The sequence below is a fragment of the Cyanistes caeruleus genome, chromosome 32 (genome assembly GCF_971803275.1).
Source record: "Cyanistes caeruleus chromosome 32, bCyaCae1.hap1.1, whole genome shotgun sequence".
NCBI lineage: Eukaryota > Metazoa > Chordata > Aves > Passeriformes > Paridae > Cyanistes > Cyanistes caeruleus.
This window is the reverse complement of record NC_141733.1, coordinates 509337-525461: the sequence shown is the minus strand read 5'-3', so window position 1 is coordinate 525461 and position 16125 is coordinate 509337. Positions and strand designations below refer to the sequence as shown.

The 16125-nt window shown below is 66.0% G+C and overlaps 1 protein-coding gene across 2 annotated transcripts; it reads right to left on the bottom strand.

Annotated features, from left to right (window-relative positions):
• Nucleotides 1-1951: 1951 nt before the first annotated feature.
• Nucleotides 1952-13413, bottom strand: PDE1B (phosphodiesterase 1B). 2 transcript variants are annotated; one of them, XM_086870433.1, is made up of 16 exons: nucleotides 13304-13413; nucleotides 12580-12715; nucleotides 10084-10197; nucleotides 8568-8749; nucleotides 7804-7870; nucleotides 6371-6487; nucleotides 5246-5386; nucleotides 4070-4170; nucleotides 3677-3802; nucleotides 3329-3430; nucleotides 3123-3243; nucleotides 2967-3048; nucleotides 2744-2873; nucleotides 2521-2657; nucleotides 2232-2339; nucleotides 1952-2161 (listed from the first exon to the last, which is right to left on the bottom strand). In XM_086870433.1, exons 4-15 carry the CDS (start codon nucleotides 8717-8719, stop codon nucleotides 2248-2250), a joined length of 1368 nt encoding a protein of 455 aa, XP_086726559.1. In that variant the 5' UTR covers nucleotides 8720-8749; nucleotides 10084-10197; nucleotides 12580-12715; nucleotides 13304-13413; the 3' UTR covers nucleotides 1952-2161; nucleotides 2232-2247. The 2 variants fall into 2 exon arrangements, with proteins under 2 accessions (XP_086726559.1, XP_086726558.1); XM_086870432.1 differs by having other exon boundaries at nucleotides 8568-8753; nucleotides 13304-13389.
• Nucleotides 13414-16125: the final 2712 nt, after the last annotated feature.

The following is a 16125-nucleotide window of genomic DNA, read 5'->3' as shown; positions in this document are numbered from 1 at the left end:
GTGGCCGTGGTGGCGGCGGCGTTTATTAATTAACTCATTAATTAATTAATTGCTCGTTAGCAGCGGCGAGGGGGGGACACATGCGGGGGGAGGGGGAGGAGCTCTGCCAGCGGTGACCGAGGGGGGGACACGGGGGGGACACGGGGGGGACACGGGGGGGACACGGGGGGGACACGGGGGGCTGGGGGGGGGCACGGAGCCGGGGCTGGAGCCGGAGGGGCCGGAGCGGGAAGGGGGGTCCGGGGCATTCCCGAACATTCCTGAGCATTCCCGAACATTCCTGGGGTCCGGGGCATTCCCGGGATGCCGGAGGATGCTGGAGGATCCGAGATCCCGGAGGATCCCCCAGGCGCGAGGGATCCAGGATGTCGGGAAGCTCCGGGAACGGCGGATCCGGGATCCCGGGATATTCCCAAAACTGGATCCGGGATCCCGGGGAATTCCCAAAACTGGATCCGGGATCCCGGGATATTCCCGGGCTGGATCCGGGATCCCGGGGAATTCCCGAGGCTGGATCCGGGATCCCGGGGAATTCCCAAAACTGGATCCGGGATCCCGGGGAATTCCCAAAACTGGATCCGGGATCCCGGGGAATTCCCGGGCTGGATCCGGGATCCCGGGATATTCCCGAGGCTGGATCCGGGATCCCGGGATATTCCCGAGGCTGGATCCGGGATCCCGGGGAATTCCCAAAACTGGATCCGGGATCCCGGGGAATTCCCAAAACTGGATCCGGGATCCCGGGATATTCCCGGGCTGGATCCGGGATCCCGGGATATTCCCGGGCTGGATCCGGGATCCCGGGATATTCCCGGGCTGGATCCGGGATCCCGGGATATTCCCGGGCTGGATCCGGGATATTCCCGGGCTGGATCCGGGATCCCGGGATATTCCCGAGGCTGGATCCGGGATCCCGGGATATTCCCGGGCTGGATCCGGGATCCCGGGATATTCCCGGGCTGGATCCCGGGTGCTGGAGGGTGTCCAAGGCTCGCCGGATCCCGGCGGATTCCCGAGGCGTGATGGATCCAGGATGCCGTGGGAAGCTCCCGGAGGGTTCCCGGGACACCCCCGGCGTTGGGATCCTGCGGGATTCCCGAGGCTGGAGGGATCCGGGATGCTCCGGGATCGGCGCGGGGGGGTCCCCAAGGCACGCGGGGGCCGGAGGGGGCCCCAAACATCCCGGGATTCCCGAGGGGGCCCCAAACATCCCGGGATTCCCGAGGGGGCCCCAAACATCCCGGGATTCCCGAGGCTCCCTGGAGCCGGGATGTTGGAGCATTCCCGAGCATTCCCGAACATTCCCGAACATTCCCGAGCATTCCCGAGCATTCCCGAACATTCCCGAGCATTCCCGAGCATTCCCGAACATTCCGGGGATGTCGCAGGAATGCGGGGACATTCCAGGGACACCGGAGGGGGATCTGTCCCCTGTCCCAAATCCCACCCGCGCCGGGCGGGACCCCGGGGGGACATTCCTGTCCCTGTCCCTGTCCCTGTCGCTGTCCCTGTCGCTGTCCCTGTCGCTGTCCCTGTCCCTGTCCCTGTCCCTGTCCGTGTCCCATCCCTGTCCCTGTCCCTGTCCCTGTCCCGTCCCTGTCCCTGTCCCGTCCCTGTCCCTGTCCCATCCCTGTCCCTGTCCCTGTCCCTGTCCCGTCCCTGTCCCTGTCCCGTCCCTGTCCCTGTCCCATCCCTGTCCCTGTCCCCTCCCTGTCCCATCCTTCTTCCTGTCCCCTCCCTGTCCCTGTCCCCTCCCTGTCCCCTCCCTGTCTCTGTCCCGGGTTGGGGACAGGTCCCAGGGTCACCCTCCCGGTGTCACCAGCCAGGCTCGGCGGGCACAGAGGGGACCGCGGGTCCCTCCGGGCTGTCCCCAGCGCCACCAGCCCCGGCCCGGCCCCTCCCGAGCGGGGCTGGAAAAGCGTTTTTTAAAAATCCCGAAGGATGGAGCCCGGCGGGGGGGCCGGGGGTGGCAGTGAGGGACCGGCGACAGCGGGGACATCCCGGGGGGGCTCCTGGCACAGAGGTGACACCGATCCTGGCACGGGGAGGGGGTGGCACCGATCCCAGCCCGGCCCCGGGGGGCTCCAGCCCTGCGGATGGTGCTGAACTCGATGGCATCGAAGACTTTGGACGAGACGCTGTCACTCGGCCGGACGAGGACCTGCGGGGAGGGGACGGTGACATCCGCGTCCCCTCCTCCCTCCCGGTGTCCCCACCCCTCCCGCGCCCACCTCGCTCCTCCCGCTGCTATTCCACGTCCCCGTTCTCCCTGTGCGCGCCGGGGGCCGCGGGCTCCTCGCACGGCGACAGCTCATCGATGGACGCCTGGTTGGTGATGCCTGCCGGGGACACGGGCGCGGGGTCACCGGCGACACCCCAAAACGTGGGGCCACCCCCCCCCCTTGAGCTCCTGCCACCTCCCCCGCCTGGGGACGCCGCGACAGAGCCGGCCCCGAGCGGGTCCGGGCGGTCGCCAGCCCCTCCGCGGTGGCCGCGGTGGCCGCGGTGGCCCTGTCCTACCGCTGGCCGCCCTCTCCTTCCACTTCTGCTTGTTCTCCTGGATGTGCTTGGTCCAGGTGGAGCGGAACCCGGCCAGGTCGGCTTTGATGTCCCCCAGCTCCAGGTGCTCATCCAGGGACGGCTGCCGCCACTGCGAGCTGGGGGACAGCGGCGACAGCTGGCAGCGGGCCAGGGCCACCGCGGCCACCGCGGGGCTCGGAGCGCGGGGACAGGGACCCCCCACCTGGGCTGCTGGGGGGTCGCGGGGTTGCCCTTGGCCACCTTGGAGCCGTCCTCGGCCAGAGGCGTCACCAACTTCTCGGCCACGTCGGTGAGCACCGAGAACGTGGGCTCCACGATGAAGTCGATGAACCCTGGGGACGGGAGGGGACACGGCGCGGCTGGCGACACGGCGGCGACACGGCGGGGACGCGCGACAGGGGACGGGGACCTCCCCCCGCACTCACCGATCTGCGACTGGGCCACCAGCGTGGAGGTGCGGTCGCAGAGGGGCGAGAAGGGCAGCCCCAGCTCGGCCTCCTTGTCCCCCTGGCAAGGCAAGGGACAGGCGTGGTGTCCCCAAGGGGTGTCCCCCGAGCCCCCCCGGCCCGGCCCGGCCCTACCTGCCGGAAGAACTCCTCCATGAGCGCCTTGGTCCAGCGGCTGTGAACCGCCCACTGCTTGGTGGGGTGGCTGATGTCGGCCGCGTGCAGCAGCAGCGACAGCACCTTGGACTTGTCCAGCCTGGGGGACAAACACGGATTGTCCCCAAGGCCACCCACGCCGCGGCCATCCCCTCCTGACGCGCCCCGCCGCGACCCCCGCCCACCTCTCCAGCTGCTGCAGCGCCGTCTTCATGGACTTGACCTGCTGGAAGTGGCAGGACATGTCGGTGGCCAGGACCATGTCGATGACCAGAGCCCGCAGCTCCCTGCGGGGTGGGGACACGGCGTCAGCGACAGGGAGGGGACAGCGAGGGGACAGCGCGGGGACAGCGAGGGGACAGCGGGGGGACAGGGCGGGGACAGCGGGGGGACAGCGGGGGGACAGCGGGGGGACAGCGGGGGACAGCGTGGGGAGAGTGAGGGGACAGCTCCGGGACAGCTCGGGGACAGCTCGGGGACAGCTCGGGGACACCGAGGGGACAGCTCGGGGACACCATGGGGACAGAGCTTACGCGAACTCGTCCTTGGTGAGGTTGACGAAGATGTTGAGCTCCTCGTCCTGCATCAGGCGGAACACGGCGCTGATGTGGTGGTTCTCCAGCACCGAGCGGTCGTTGTACAGGATGGCGGTGTCCGACCTGGGGACACGGGGACACGGGGGACGCTGGGCGCGCCACGGGTGGCCCCGGGGGGTGGCACGGCCGGGTCCCGGCTGTGCTGGTGGCGCTGGGTGTCCCCAAGGAGCCGCCACGGGCACGGCCAGGCTGGGCAGGTGACGCCAGGTGCGGGCGGGGTGACCCGCGGTGGCACCAGGAGAGGTTTGCAGCCCCGCGTGGGACACGCTGTGCCACCCGTGCCGTGTCCCCGTGTCCCCACGCCGTGTCCCCGTGTCCCCGCGCCCTCACTTGGTCTGGATGTGGAAGCTGTTGGTTGTCCCCGTGTGCTCGAAGTCGTGGATGGCGGCGGCGAAGACGATGGCCAGGAGCTCGATCTCGGACAGGCAGTGCTGGGGACAGGGACGGGGACAGGGACAAGGACAGTGACACGCACCGGGTGTGCCGTGACAGCCACGTGGGGACAGTGGGCAGCGCGGGCACCAGGTGCCACCGTCGGGGCCAGCTGTCCCCCTGTCCTCGTGTCCCCTGTCTGTCCCCGTGTCCCCGTGTCCCCCTGTCTGTCCCCAGTGTCCCCCTGTCCCCCTGTCTGTCCCTCTGTCCCTGTGTCTGTCCCATGTCTGTCTGTCCCCATGTCCCCTGTCTGTACCCATGTCTGTCCCCATGTCCCCTTGTCCCCATGTCTGTCCTGTGTCTGTCTCCCTGTCTGTCCCCGTGTCCCCATGTCCCCATGTCCCGTGTCCCCATGTCCCCATGTCCCGTGTCCCCATGTCCCCATGTCTGTCCCCATGTCTGTCCCCATGTCCCCATGTCCCCATGTCCCCATGTCCCCACGTCCCCATGTCCCCGTGTCCCGTGTCCTGTGTCCCATGTCCCGTGTCCCCATGTCTCCATGTCCCCATGTCCCCATGTCCCCATGTCCCCATGTCCCCGTGTCCTGTGTTCCGTGTCCCATGTCCCGTGTCCCATGTCCCCATGTCCCCATGTCTCTCCCCATGTCCCCATGTCCCCATGTCTGTCCCCATGTCCCCATGTCTGTCCCCATGTCCCCGTGTCCCCATGTCTGTCCCCATGTCCCCATGTCTGTCCCCATGTCCCCATGTCCCATGTCCCATGTCCCATGTCCCATGTCCCATGTCCCATGTCCCCATGTCCCGTGTCCCCATGTCCCCATGTCTGTCCCCATGTCCCGTGTCCCCATGTCCCCATGTCCCCATGTCTGTCCCCATGTCCCCATGTCTGTCCCCGTGTCCCCGTGTCCCCATGTCTGTCCCCATGTCCCCATGTCTGTCCCCATGTCCCCGTGTCCCCGTGTCTGTCCCCATGTCCCCATGTCTGTCCCCATGTCCCCATGTCCCATGTCCCATGTCCCATGTCCCGTGTCCCCATGTCCCCATGTCTGTCCCCATGTCCCCATGTCTGTCCCCGTGTCCCCATGTCTGTCCCCGTGTCCCCGTGTCCCCGTACCAGCATGCCGGTGCGCAGCAGGAAGCAGTGCACGGTCTGTGTGACATCGGCCGCGTGCACCTGGTTGTGGTACGGGTTCCGGAACTTTCCGTAGCCGGATTCCAGCGCCTCCAGCAGCGAGGTCAGGAACGCGCCGGGAATCTGGGAATGGGACAACGAGTCTGGGGGGTCCTGGGTGGTTTTGGGGGGGTCCTGAGGGGGTCTCGGGGTGCCTGGGGTGGAGCTTGGGGGGTGTTTGGGGTTTTTTTGGGGTGTTCTGGAGGATTCTGGATGTTGGTCACACCTGGAAGAGGCTGTTGAGGGTTCTGGGGTGGGATTTGGGGGTTTGGGGGGGATTTTGGGGGATTTGGGGTCTCGGTCACACCTTGAAGCGGCTGTTGAGGGTTCTGGGGTGGGATTTTGGGGGGTTTGGGGGGGATTTGGGGTGATTTGGGGTGATTTTGGGGGGATTTTGGTGGGATTTTGGGGTGATTTTGGGGTGATTTTGGGTGATTTCGGGGTCCGGGTCACACCTTGAAGCGGCTGTTGAGGGTTCTGGGGTGGGATTTTGGGGTGATTTTGGTGGGATTTGGGTGATTTGGGGGTGATTTTGGGGTGATTTTGGTGGGATTTGGGTGATTTTGGGGTGATTTTGGGTGATTTTGGGGTGATTTTGGGGTGATTTTGGTGGGATTTGGGTGATTTGGGGGTGATTTTGGGGTGATTTTGGTGGGATTTGGGTGATTTTGGGGGGATTTTGGGGGATTTTGGGGTGATTTTGGGGCGATTTTGGGGGATTTGGGGGTGATTTGGGGTGATTTTGGTGGGATTTGGGTGATTTTGGGGTGATTTTGGGTGATTTCGGGGTCCGGGTCACACCTTGAAGCGGCTGTTGAGGGTTCTGGGGTGGGATTTTGGGGATTTTGGTGGGATTTGGGTGATTTCGGGGTGATTTTGGGTGATTTGGGGTGATTTTGGGGTGATTTTGGGTGATTTGGGGTGATTTCGGGGTGATTTTGGGTGATTTGGGGTGATTTGGGGTGATTTTGGGGTGATTTGGGTGATTTTGGTGGGATTTGGGTGATTTCGGGGTGATTTTGGGGTGATTTGGGGTGATTTTGGGTGATTTCGGGGTCCGGGTCACACCTTGAAGCGGCTGTTGAGGTTGTGGCGGGTGAAGAGCTCGAAGACCACGGTGCGCAGCGAGTGCTCCTCGGCCGCGCGGTGCAGCGAGAAAACATCGAAGCACCACTGGTCCAGCCCCTGCGGGGACATCCCGGGGACAGCCGGGAATTCCAGGGACAGCCGGGAATTCCAGGGATTTCCAGGGAATTCCAGGGACAGCCGGGAATTCCAGGGACGGCCGGGAATTCCAGGGACAGCCGGGAATTCCAGGGATGGCCGGGAATTCCAGGGATGGCCGGGAATTCCAGGGATTTCCAGGGAATTCCAGGGATTTCCAGGGAATTCCAGGGACGGCCGGGAATTCCAGGGATGGCCGGGAATTCCAGGGATGGCCGGGAATTCCAGGGATTTCCAGGGAATTCCAGGGACGGCCGGGAATTCCAGGGATTTCCAGGGAATTCCAGGGATGGTCGGGAATTCCAGGGATTTCCAGGGAATTCCAGCGATTCCCAGTGAAGTCCAGTAAAACCCCAGCGAAGCCAGGGGTACCCGGTGACCCCCGGGGGTGCCATGCAGGGATTCCCAGGGATTTCCAGGGATTCCCAGGGATTCCCAGGGATTCCCAGGAATTTCCAGGGATTTCCAGGGATTCCCAGGGATTCCCAGGGTTTTTACAAGGATTTCCAAGGATTCCCAGGGATTTCCAGGGATTTCCAAGGATTCCCAGGGATTCCCAGGGATTCCCAGGGATTTCCAAGGATTTCCAGGAATTTCCAGGGATTTCCAGGGATTCCCGGGGATTCCCAGGGTTTTTACAAGGATTTCCAAGGATTTCCAGGGATTTCCAGGGATTCCCAGGGATTTCCAAGGATTTCCAGGGATTCCCAGGGATTTCCAGGGATTCCCAGGGATTTCCAGGGATTTCCAAGGATTTCCAAGGATTCCCAGGGATTTCCAGGGATTCCCAGGGATTTCCAGGGATTCCCAGGGATTTCCAAGGATTCCCGGGGATTCCCAGGGTTTTTACAAGGATTCCCAAGGATTCCCAGGGATTTCCAGGGATTCCCAGGGATTCCCAGGGATTCCCAGGGATTTCCAAGGATTCCCAGGGATTTCCAAGGATTTCCAAGGATTCCCAGGGATTCCCAGGGATTCCCGGGAATGTCCAGCCGTGCCCAGTGATGTCCAGTGAAGGCCGGGGGTGTCCAGGGGGACCCAGAGATTCCCAGGGGTGCCCGAGCAGGGACAATTCCAGGGACCCCCAGTGACCCCCAGTGACCCCCAGTGACCCCCAGTGACCCCCCCAGCCATTCCCAGTGACCCCCAGTGACCCCCAGTGACTCCCAGTGACTCCCAGTGACCCCCAGTGACCCCCAGTGACCCCCAGTGCCCCCCCCAGCCGTTCCCAGTGACCCCCCCAGCAGCCCCCCGGGGTTTTTGGGGTGCCCCGGTACCTTCAGGCAGTTGAGGACGGAGGAGGAGTAGCTCGGCCCCACGGCCGTGTACATCCGGCGGAACATCCTGGGGGGAGGCAGGGCTGGGGGGGCTGGGGACAGCCCTGGGGACCCCCCTGGGGGATGGGGACACCCCTGGGGACAGCCCTGGGGGATGGGGACAGCCCTGGGGACAGCCCTGGGGGATGGGGACAGCCCTGGGGACCCCCCTGGGGGATGGGGACAGCCCTGGGGACCCCGCTGGGGACTGGGGACACCCCTGGGGACACCCCTGGGGACTGGGGACAGCCCTGGGGACTGGGGACACCCCTGGGGACCCCGCTGGGGACTGGGGACAGCCCTGGGGACAGCCCTGGGGACCCTCCTGGGGGCTGGGGACCCTCCTGGGGACACCCCCGAGGACACTCCTGGGGGCTGGGGACAGTCCTTGGGTGTCGGTTCTGGGGACCCACCTGGGTTTTGGGGACCCAGCCGTGCTCAGGTCACTCTCATGTCCCCCCGCCCTGAGCTCTGTCCCCACCGTGGCTGTCCCCTGTCCTCGCGGGGGGGGGGGGGTCCCTGTCCCCATCCCTGTCCCGTGTCCCCATCCCTGCCCCGTGTCCCCATCCCTGTCCCTGTCCCCATCCCTGCCCCGTGTCCCCATCCCTGTCCCGTGTCCCCATCCCTGCCCCGTGTCCCCATCCCTGCCCCGTGTCCCCATCCCTGTCCCCATCCCTGTCCGTGTCCCCATCCCTGCCCCGTGTCCCCATCCCTGTCCCTGTCACCTCTCCACGAAGATCCCGGCCTGCACGGCGTGCACGATGCTGCGGAATTTGGGTTTCTCCTCGGCCCTGCGGCCCTTGGCCCGCGCCTGCTGCGTGAAGGTGGCCGCCAGCCAGTCCCGCACCTCGGAGGGCACGGCCGCGTCCGAGCCCATGTCCCGCAGCTCGTCCTCCGTGTCCAGCACCTGCCTGAGGGGCACGGCCGCGCTCAGGACCCCCCCGGCCCGCCCGGGGACCCCTCCCCAAAATGCCCGGGGAGCCCTGCACGTGCTCAGGGCACCCCCCCCCAAAGGGGTCAGGGACCCCCACATTGTCTGGAGGGGTCTCGCCAAATGCTCGGGGACCTCTAAATGACACTCGGGGACCCCTAAATGACACTTAGGGACCCCTAAATGGCACTCGGGGACCCCTAAATGACACTTAGAGACCCTCTAAATGACACTCGGGGACCCCTAAATGACACTTGGGGACCCCTAAATGACACTTAGGGACCCGTAAATGACACTCGGGGACCCCTAAATGACACTTAGGGATCCCTTAATGACACTTAGGGACCCCTAAATGACACTCAGGGACCCCTTAATGACACTCGGGGACCCCTTAATGACACTCAGGGACCCCTAAATGGCACTTAGGGACCCCTTAAGGGCACTCAGGGACCCCCTCCATGCTCAGGGACCCCTAAATGACACTTAGGGACCCCTTAATGACACTCGGGGACCCCTAAATGACACTTGGGGACCCCTAAATGACACTTAGGGACCCCTAAATGACACTCGGGGACCCCTAAATGACACTTAGGGACCCCTTAATGACACTCAGGGACCCCTAAATGACACTTAGGGACCCCTTAATGACACTCGGGGACCCCTTAATGACACTCAGGGACCCCTAAATGACACTCGGGGACCCCTCTCATGCTCAGGGACCCCTAAATGACACTCGGGGACCCCTAAATTACACTTAGGGACCCCTTAAGGGCACTCAGGGACCCCCTCCATGCTCAGGGACCCCTAAATGACACTCGGGGACCCCTAAATGACACTCGGGGACCCCTAAATGGCACTTAGGGACCCCTAAATGACACTCGGGGACCCCTAAATGACACTTAGGGACCCCTTAATGACACTCGGGGACCCCTAAATGACACTCGGGGACCCCTTAATGACACTCGGGGACCCCTAAATGACACTCGGGGACCCGTAAATGACACTTAGGGACTCCTTAATGACATTTAGGGACCCCTTAAGGGCACTCAGGGACCCCCTCCATGCTCAGGGACCCCTAAATGACACTCGGGGACCCCTAAATGACACTCGGGGACCCCTAAATGACACTTAGGGGCTCCTTAATGACACTTAGGGACCCCTTAATGACACTCGGGGACCCCTCCCATGCTGAGGGACCCCTTAATGACACTCCACCGCTGTCCCCCCTCTGTCCCCCCGCTGTCCCCCCGCTGTCCCCCCCTGTCCCCCCTGTCCCCCCTGTCCCCCCCGTCCCCCTGTCCCCTCCCCACCTGGTCTCGTCGATGCACACAGCCTCGAGCAGCGAGGCCGCGTATTCCAGATTTCTCTTCAGCTCCTCCACGTTCAGCTCGCCCGAGTCCAGCTGCTTCAGCAGGAACCGCAGCCTGCGGCCGGGGGGCGCGGGACCCCCGGGGGGCACGGGGGGGGGGGTTAGAGACCCGCGGGGACCCCCGGGGGGCACGGGGGGGGGGTTAGAGACCCTCGGGGACCCCCAGGGCAGACCCCCGGGGGGGCACGGGGGGGGTTAAAGACCTGCGGGGACCCCCGGGGTGGGGACGGGGGGGGTTAGAGACCCTCGGGGACCCCCAGGACAGACCCCCGGCGTGGGGACGGGGAGGGTTAGAGACCCTCGGGGACCCCCAGGAGAGCCCCGGATTGGGGACAGGGTGGCACCCACCCCCCCCCAGGATGGTGACAGGGGGTCACAGCCCCCCTCAGGTTGGGGACAGGGTGGCACTGACCCCCCCCCCCACCCCCCCGGATAACGGGGACAGCCCCCGGGGGGGGACAGGAGGTCACAGCCCCCCCAGGTTGGGGACAGGGTGGCACTGACCCCCCCAGGTTGGGGACAGGAGGTCACAGGAAGGGGACAAGGTGGGGGGGGGGGGGGTCCCATCTGGGCGGCGCCGCTCCCGCAGGGGTGGCAGGGGTGGCAGGGGTGGCAGCGGTGGCAGAGGTGGCAGAAGTGGCAGCGGTGGCAGCGGTGGCACCGTGACGCGGGGTGGCACAGGTGGCACCGGCGACAAAGGGTGGCACAGGTGGCCCTGGGCGGCCCTGGGGTGACAGCGGGGGGCTGCCACCCGCGCCGGCGACAGCGTGGGGACACGGGCCGCTGCCAGCCGGCCGGCGGGTGACAAGGACACTCGTGTGGCCGCCGCGGCCACCGGAGCCACGCGCTGGGGAGGGGCCACCGCGTCCCCCGGTCACGGCGACAGTGACGGTGACAGCGAGGGGGGCCGGGGGGAGCGGGGGGGTGGCACAGACGTCACCAGCGCTGCTGTGACCTTGGAGAAGGCGATTGTCACCTTCCCGCGCCGGCCACCCCCCGTGGGGACCCTCAGGGACCCCCGCCCTGGGGACAGCCACCCCCGGCCTTGCTGGCGCGGGGACCGCGGTGACACCCGCGGGGACAAAGGCCGGGGGTCGCGGCGGGTGTCACCCCCTGGTGGCACCGCCACGCCCCCCGCCATGGGGAAGCGACCCCAGGGCCACCCCGGGGGTGACAGGGGGGGGTCTCAGGGACCCCCCGGGATTGTCACCCGCGGCTGCTGCCGCCCCTCGGAGCTGCCAGCGACCCCCGGAATGGGGTGGGGGGGACACCGGGGTGTGGGGAGCGCCCCCACTTTGGGGACACGCGACCACCCACCTGTGGGAGCGACACGTGCGGGGACACGCGTGTGACACCCCCGGAGTGTCACCCCCTCCCCCCCATTTGCACACGCGTGTGCCCCCCCCCCACCCCAGGTGTGTCACACGCGTGACCCACACGTGTCCCCCGTGTCCCCCCACCCCCGGGGCCCACACGTGTCCCCACGCGTGTCCCCACGCGTGTCCCCACGCACGTGTTGCCCCCCTCGGCCGCCCCCGCCCCCCCGGGACCCCCCCCCACGCTCCTCACGTGCCGCAGGTGGGCGCGGGGACACGTGAGCTCCCCACGACACAGGTGAGGGGGTGGCACCCCCCGGGAGCCCCCCCGGCCACCAGAGCTGGGGACACCCCGGGGCCTCTGGCACCCCGCGGGGACACCCAGGGGGAGGGGGACACCCCGCGGGGGGCACGGGGACCCCCAAGTGTCCCCACCCCAAGGGGGGCAATGGTGGGGGGGGGGAGCCAGGGGGACAAGGGGGTCCCAAATGGAGCTTGGGGACACCTGGAGGGGACACCGGGAGGGGACACCTGGAGGGGACACCTGGAAGGTCCCGGGGTCTTTCTTGGTGCGGGGGACTCTTGGAGGAGGATGGGGGTCCCCAAAATGGGGTGGGAGGAGTTTGTTGGGGTGGGATCCTCAGGTGGGGTCAGGGGTCCTGGTTTGGGGGTCCCGGTTTGGGGTTTCAGGGTCCCGGTTTGGGGGTCCCGGTTTGGGGGTCCCGGTTTGGGTCTCGGGGTCCCGGTTTGGGTCTCGGGGGTCCCGGTTTGGGGGTCCCGGTTTGGGTCTCGGGGGTCCCGGTTTGGGTTTTGGGGGTCCCGGTTTGGGGTTTGGGGGTCCCGGTTTGGGGTTTAGGGGTCCCGGTTTGGGGTTTGGGGGTCCCGGTTTGGGTCTCGGGGGTCCCGGTTTGGGTCTCGGGGGTCCCGGTTTGGGGGTCCCGGTTTGGGTCTCGGGGGTCCCGGTTTCGCGGTTCTGGTTTGCGGTTCGGGGGTCCCAGTTTGGGACCGACGGGTCCCACTTTGGGCGTCCCGCTTTGGGTTTGGGGGGGGTCTCTCTCTTTGGGGGTCCCTTGGGGGGGTCTGGGTCGTGTCGGGGGTCCCGCGGCCGGGGGGTCACTCACAGCGCCCGCAGCTTGACCCAGACCTTCCTGCCGGGCACGGCCTTGGCGTCCAGCGGGGACGGGCACCCTCCGGCCGCGTCCAGCGCGCCGCGCTCCCGCTCCAGCCCCGGGAGGCTCCGCGGCGGCTCCATCGCCCCTGGGCACCGGCAGCGGCGCTCAGCCCGCCCGGGCCCGGCCCCGCCGCCGCCGCCTCCCGGAGCCACCCCCCGCTCCCTCTGCTAGCCCCCCCGGAGCCCCTCCCGTGCCTCCCGCAGCCGCCGCCGGTCCCTCCCGCGGCCCCGGTTCCCGGCGGTGCCCGGCGGTTCCCGGCGGTGCCCGGCGGTTCCCGGAGCCCCCGCGGCTCCCCCGGTGCCTCCTGCGGCCCCCGGTAGCGGCCGCAGCCCCGGCGGCGCCCCCGGCCCGGCCTCCCCCCGCCTCCCGGTAGCCGGCGGCTGCGCAGGCAGCACCGGAGCCAAGATGGATCCGGGCACCGGGGGTGGGAGCACCGGCAGGGGAGAACCGGGGAGAGCCGGGAAGGGAGGGCCGGGAACGGGAGCGGGGATGGAGAACCGGGGATGGGAGAACCGGGGATGGAGAACCGGGATGGGAGAACCGGGATGGGAGAACCGGGGATGGGCAAAGCGGAGCGGGGAAGGGGCACCGGGCTGGGGAGAGGAGGGAGCGGAGGAGCGGGGATGGGCAGCGCCGGCGGCCGGGGGGGACCGGGGATGCTGCGCGCTCCTACCGGGGGATGCTCGGCCGCTGCCGCCGCTGCCGCCGGTGTCGCCGGTGTCGCCGGTGTCGCCGGTGTCGCCGGTGTCGCCGGTGTCGCCGAGCCCCGGTCCCCCGCCGCTCCCGGCTCTGCCTCCGCCGACCGGGGCTCGCCGCAACTTTCCCCGAGCCGGCACCGGCACCGGCACCGGCACCGGCGGGCGGGGCGGGGCGGGGGGAGCCGGGGGCGGGGGCCGGGATCGGGGGGTCCGCCCAGCCCCGCGCGGCGCCGGGACCCCCAAGGGAACGCGGGGCGGGGAGGGGGGGGTGCCCCGGGACCCCCCGAGGGTTGGGGGAGGGGAGGGACGCTCGGGACCCCCGGGGGGAGCCCAGGACCCCTCTGGGGGTCCCAACTGGGGGGACCCCGCGACCTCCCGAAGCTGCGGGGTGGGGGGGTCAGGACCCCCGGGATCCCTGGGGACAGAGGGGGCGGGAGGAGCCCCGCGACCCCCGGGGAGTTGTGGGGGGTCCCTGGGTTTGGCAGCCCCGGGAGGGGTCAGAGCCCCCCCCGGTGACCCCCAGGGACCCACCCTCACCCCCCCAGCCCCGTGTGCCCCCACACCGGAGCTCTGCCCCGCCTGGGGTGGGGGGCACCGCGACCCTCCCCACCCCCCCCGGTCACCGACCCCTGCCCCGCCCATCCCCCGACCCCTCCGAGTGCCCCCTCCCCCCGGGGGGGGGTCAGCAGCCCCCTCCCCAATTATTGTAGGACCTACCCAAACCCCTCCCCTGGGCTGGGGGGAGCGGCCGGAGCTTGAGGGGACCCCTCCCACACCCCCCGACTCCCCCCGGGACCCCTCCCACACCCCCCGAACCCCCCCCCGACCCCCCCTGCCCTGCGACCCCTCCCCAGCCCCACCGCGTCCCCTCGGAGCCCCTCGGGATTGGGGCGGGGGTCCCAGGGTTGGGGTGAGGGGGGGGGTGGGATTTTGGGGACCCCCCCCCCGCAGCATCCCCGGCACGCGCCGAGCGCGGCCCCCCCCCCCCGAGGAATATTAATGAATGAATTAATTAATCAGCCTTTACGTAACGCCGTGGGTGGGAGCAGCGCCCACCTCGGCACCGCGGGGGGGGTGGGGGGGACAGGTGAGACCCCCCCCCAGACACCCCGGGGTGCCCCCTCACCCCCCCCGAGGGTCCCCCCCGTCACCTCCGGCCGCTCCCCGAGGGTGATTTTGGGGAGGGGTCCCTGTCCGGACACGGCCTGGGGGTCCCGGAGGTCACCGGGGAGATTTTGGGGGGGGTCCTAAAACCCCAAATTTGGGCTCCTCCGACTCCTTTTGGGGTCTTCGAACGAACTTCGGGGGGTCCTCAAAGTGATTTTGGGGGGGTCCCAAACTCATTTTTGGGTTTCTCAAGCTGATTTGGGGATCCCCGATTTGATTTTTGGGGGGCTCGAACTCCTTTTTGGGGGCCTCAAGCTCATTTTGGGGGCCTCAAGCTCATTTTTGGGGGTCTCAAGCTCATTTTTGGGGGCCTCAAACTCATTTTTGGGGCCTCAAGCTCATTTTTGGGGGCCTCAAGCTCGTTTTGGGGGTCTCAAGCTCATTTTTGGGGACTCAAGCTCATTTTTGGGGCCTCAAGCTCATTTTTGGGGGCCTCAAGCTCGTTTTGGGGGTCTCAAGCTCATTTTTGGGGCCTCAAGCTCATTTTTGGGGGCCTCAAGCTCATTTTGGGGGGCCTCAAGCTCATTTTTGGGGGTTTCAAGCTCATTTTTGGGGGCCTCAAGCTCATTTTTGGGGGTCTCAAGCTCATTTTTGGGGGGCCTCAATCTCATTTTTGGGGCCTCAAGCTCATTTTTGGGGGCCTCAATCTCCTTTTTGGGGGTCTCAAGCTCATTTTTGGGGGCACTCAAAGCAATTTTAGGGCCCCCAAGGTGCTTTTGGGACCCTCGGACGGCTCATTTTGGGCTGCTTCACCCCAATTTGGGCTCCTCAAAAATCTCCGGGGGGGGATTTTCAACCCCAGCCGCTCATTTTGAGGCTCCTGGGAGCGATTTCGGGGTTCAAAAAAAAAACAACAAAAAACCCCCAAAAAACCGGGGGGAAAAAAAAAGGGGAAAAAAAAAAAAAAAACCCCAAAACCTCAATTTTGGGTCCTGAAACTTTCGGGGGGCGCGGAGGGGGGGGAGGGGCAGGGGTGGGGGTTGGGGGGGGGTCCGTGGGCAGGGCCGGGTGGGCGCGCGCGAGACAAAAGCGGGAAGGGGAGGGGAGGGGAGGGGAGGGAGGGGAGGGGGGAACGATTCGGGCTCGTGATTGACGAGCTCCGAAATAAATCCGTGCCGGGAGCGGGGAGGGGGCGGCCGAGCCCCCCGGGAGCGCGGCGGGGGCGGCGGGGGGAGGTGGGGGGGGGTCGTTCCGCCCCTCCCGAGCTTCGGTGAAATATTTCCAATTTTTCCTCAATTTTTTCTCAATTTTTTCTCAATTTTTTCTCATTTTTTTCTCATTTTTTTCTCATTTTTTCTTAATTTTTTCTCCATTTTTTCTCATTTTTTCTCCATTTTTTCTCCATTTTTTCTCAATTTTTTCTCTTTTTTATCCTCATTTTTTTCTCATTTTTTTCTCATTTCTTTCTCAATTTTTTCTCATTTTTTTCTCATTTTTTTCTCATTCTTTTTTCATTTTTTTCTCATTTTTTTCTCATTTTTTCCTCATTTTTTTCTCATTTTTTCCTCATTTTTTTCTCATTTTTTTCTCATTTTTTTCTCATTTTTTCTCATTTTTCCTCATTTTTCCTCGCCTTTTTTTAATTTTTTTTTGAATTTTGATGGGGATTTTTGGGGGTCCCCCCCCGAGG

Excerpts from the sequence above, each read along its gene's own strand:
- PDE1B (XM_086870432.1), bottom strand. The coding sequence starts at position 12,710 with ATGGAGCCGCCGCGGAGCCTCCCGGGGCTGGAGCGGGAGCGCGGCGCG. Across the intron at positions 7,871-8,567 it reads GCCGGGATCTTCGTGGAGAG|GATGTTCCGCCGGATGTACA; the intron begins GTGACAGGGACA and ends GCCTCCCCCCAG. Across the intron at positions 2,340-2,520 it reads GAAGGAGAGGGCGGCCAGCG|GCATCACCAACCAGGCGTCC; the intron begins GTAGGACAGGGC and ends TGTCCCCGGCAG.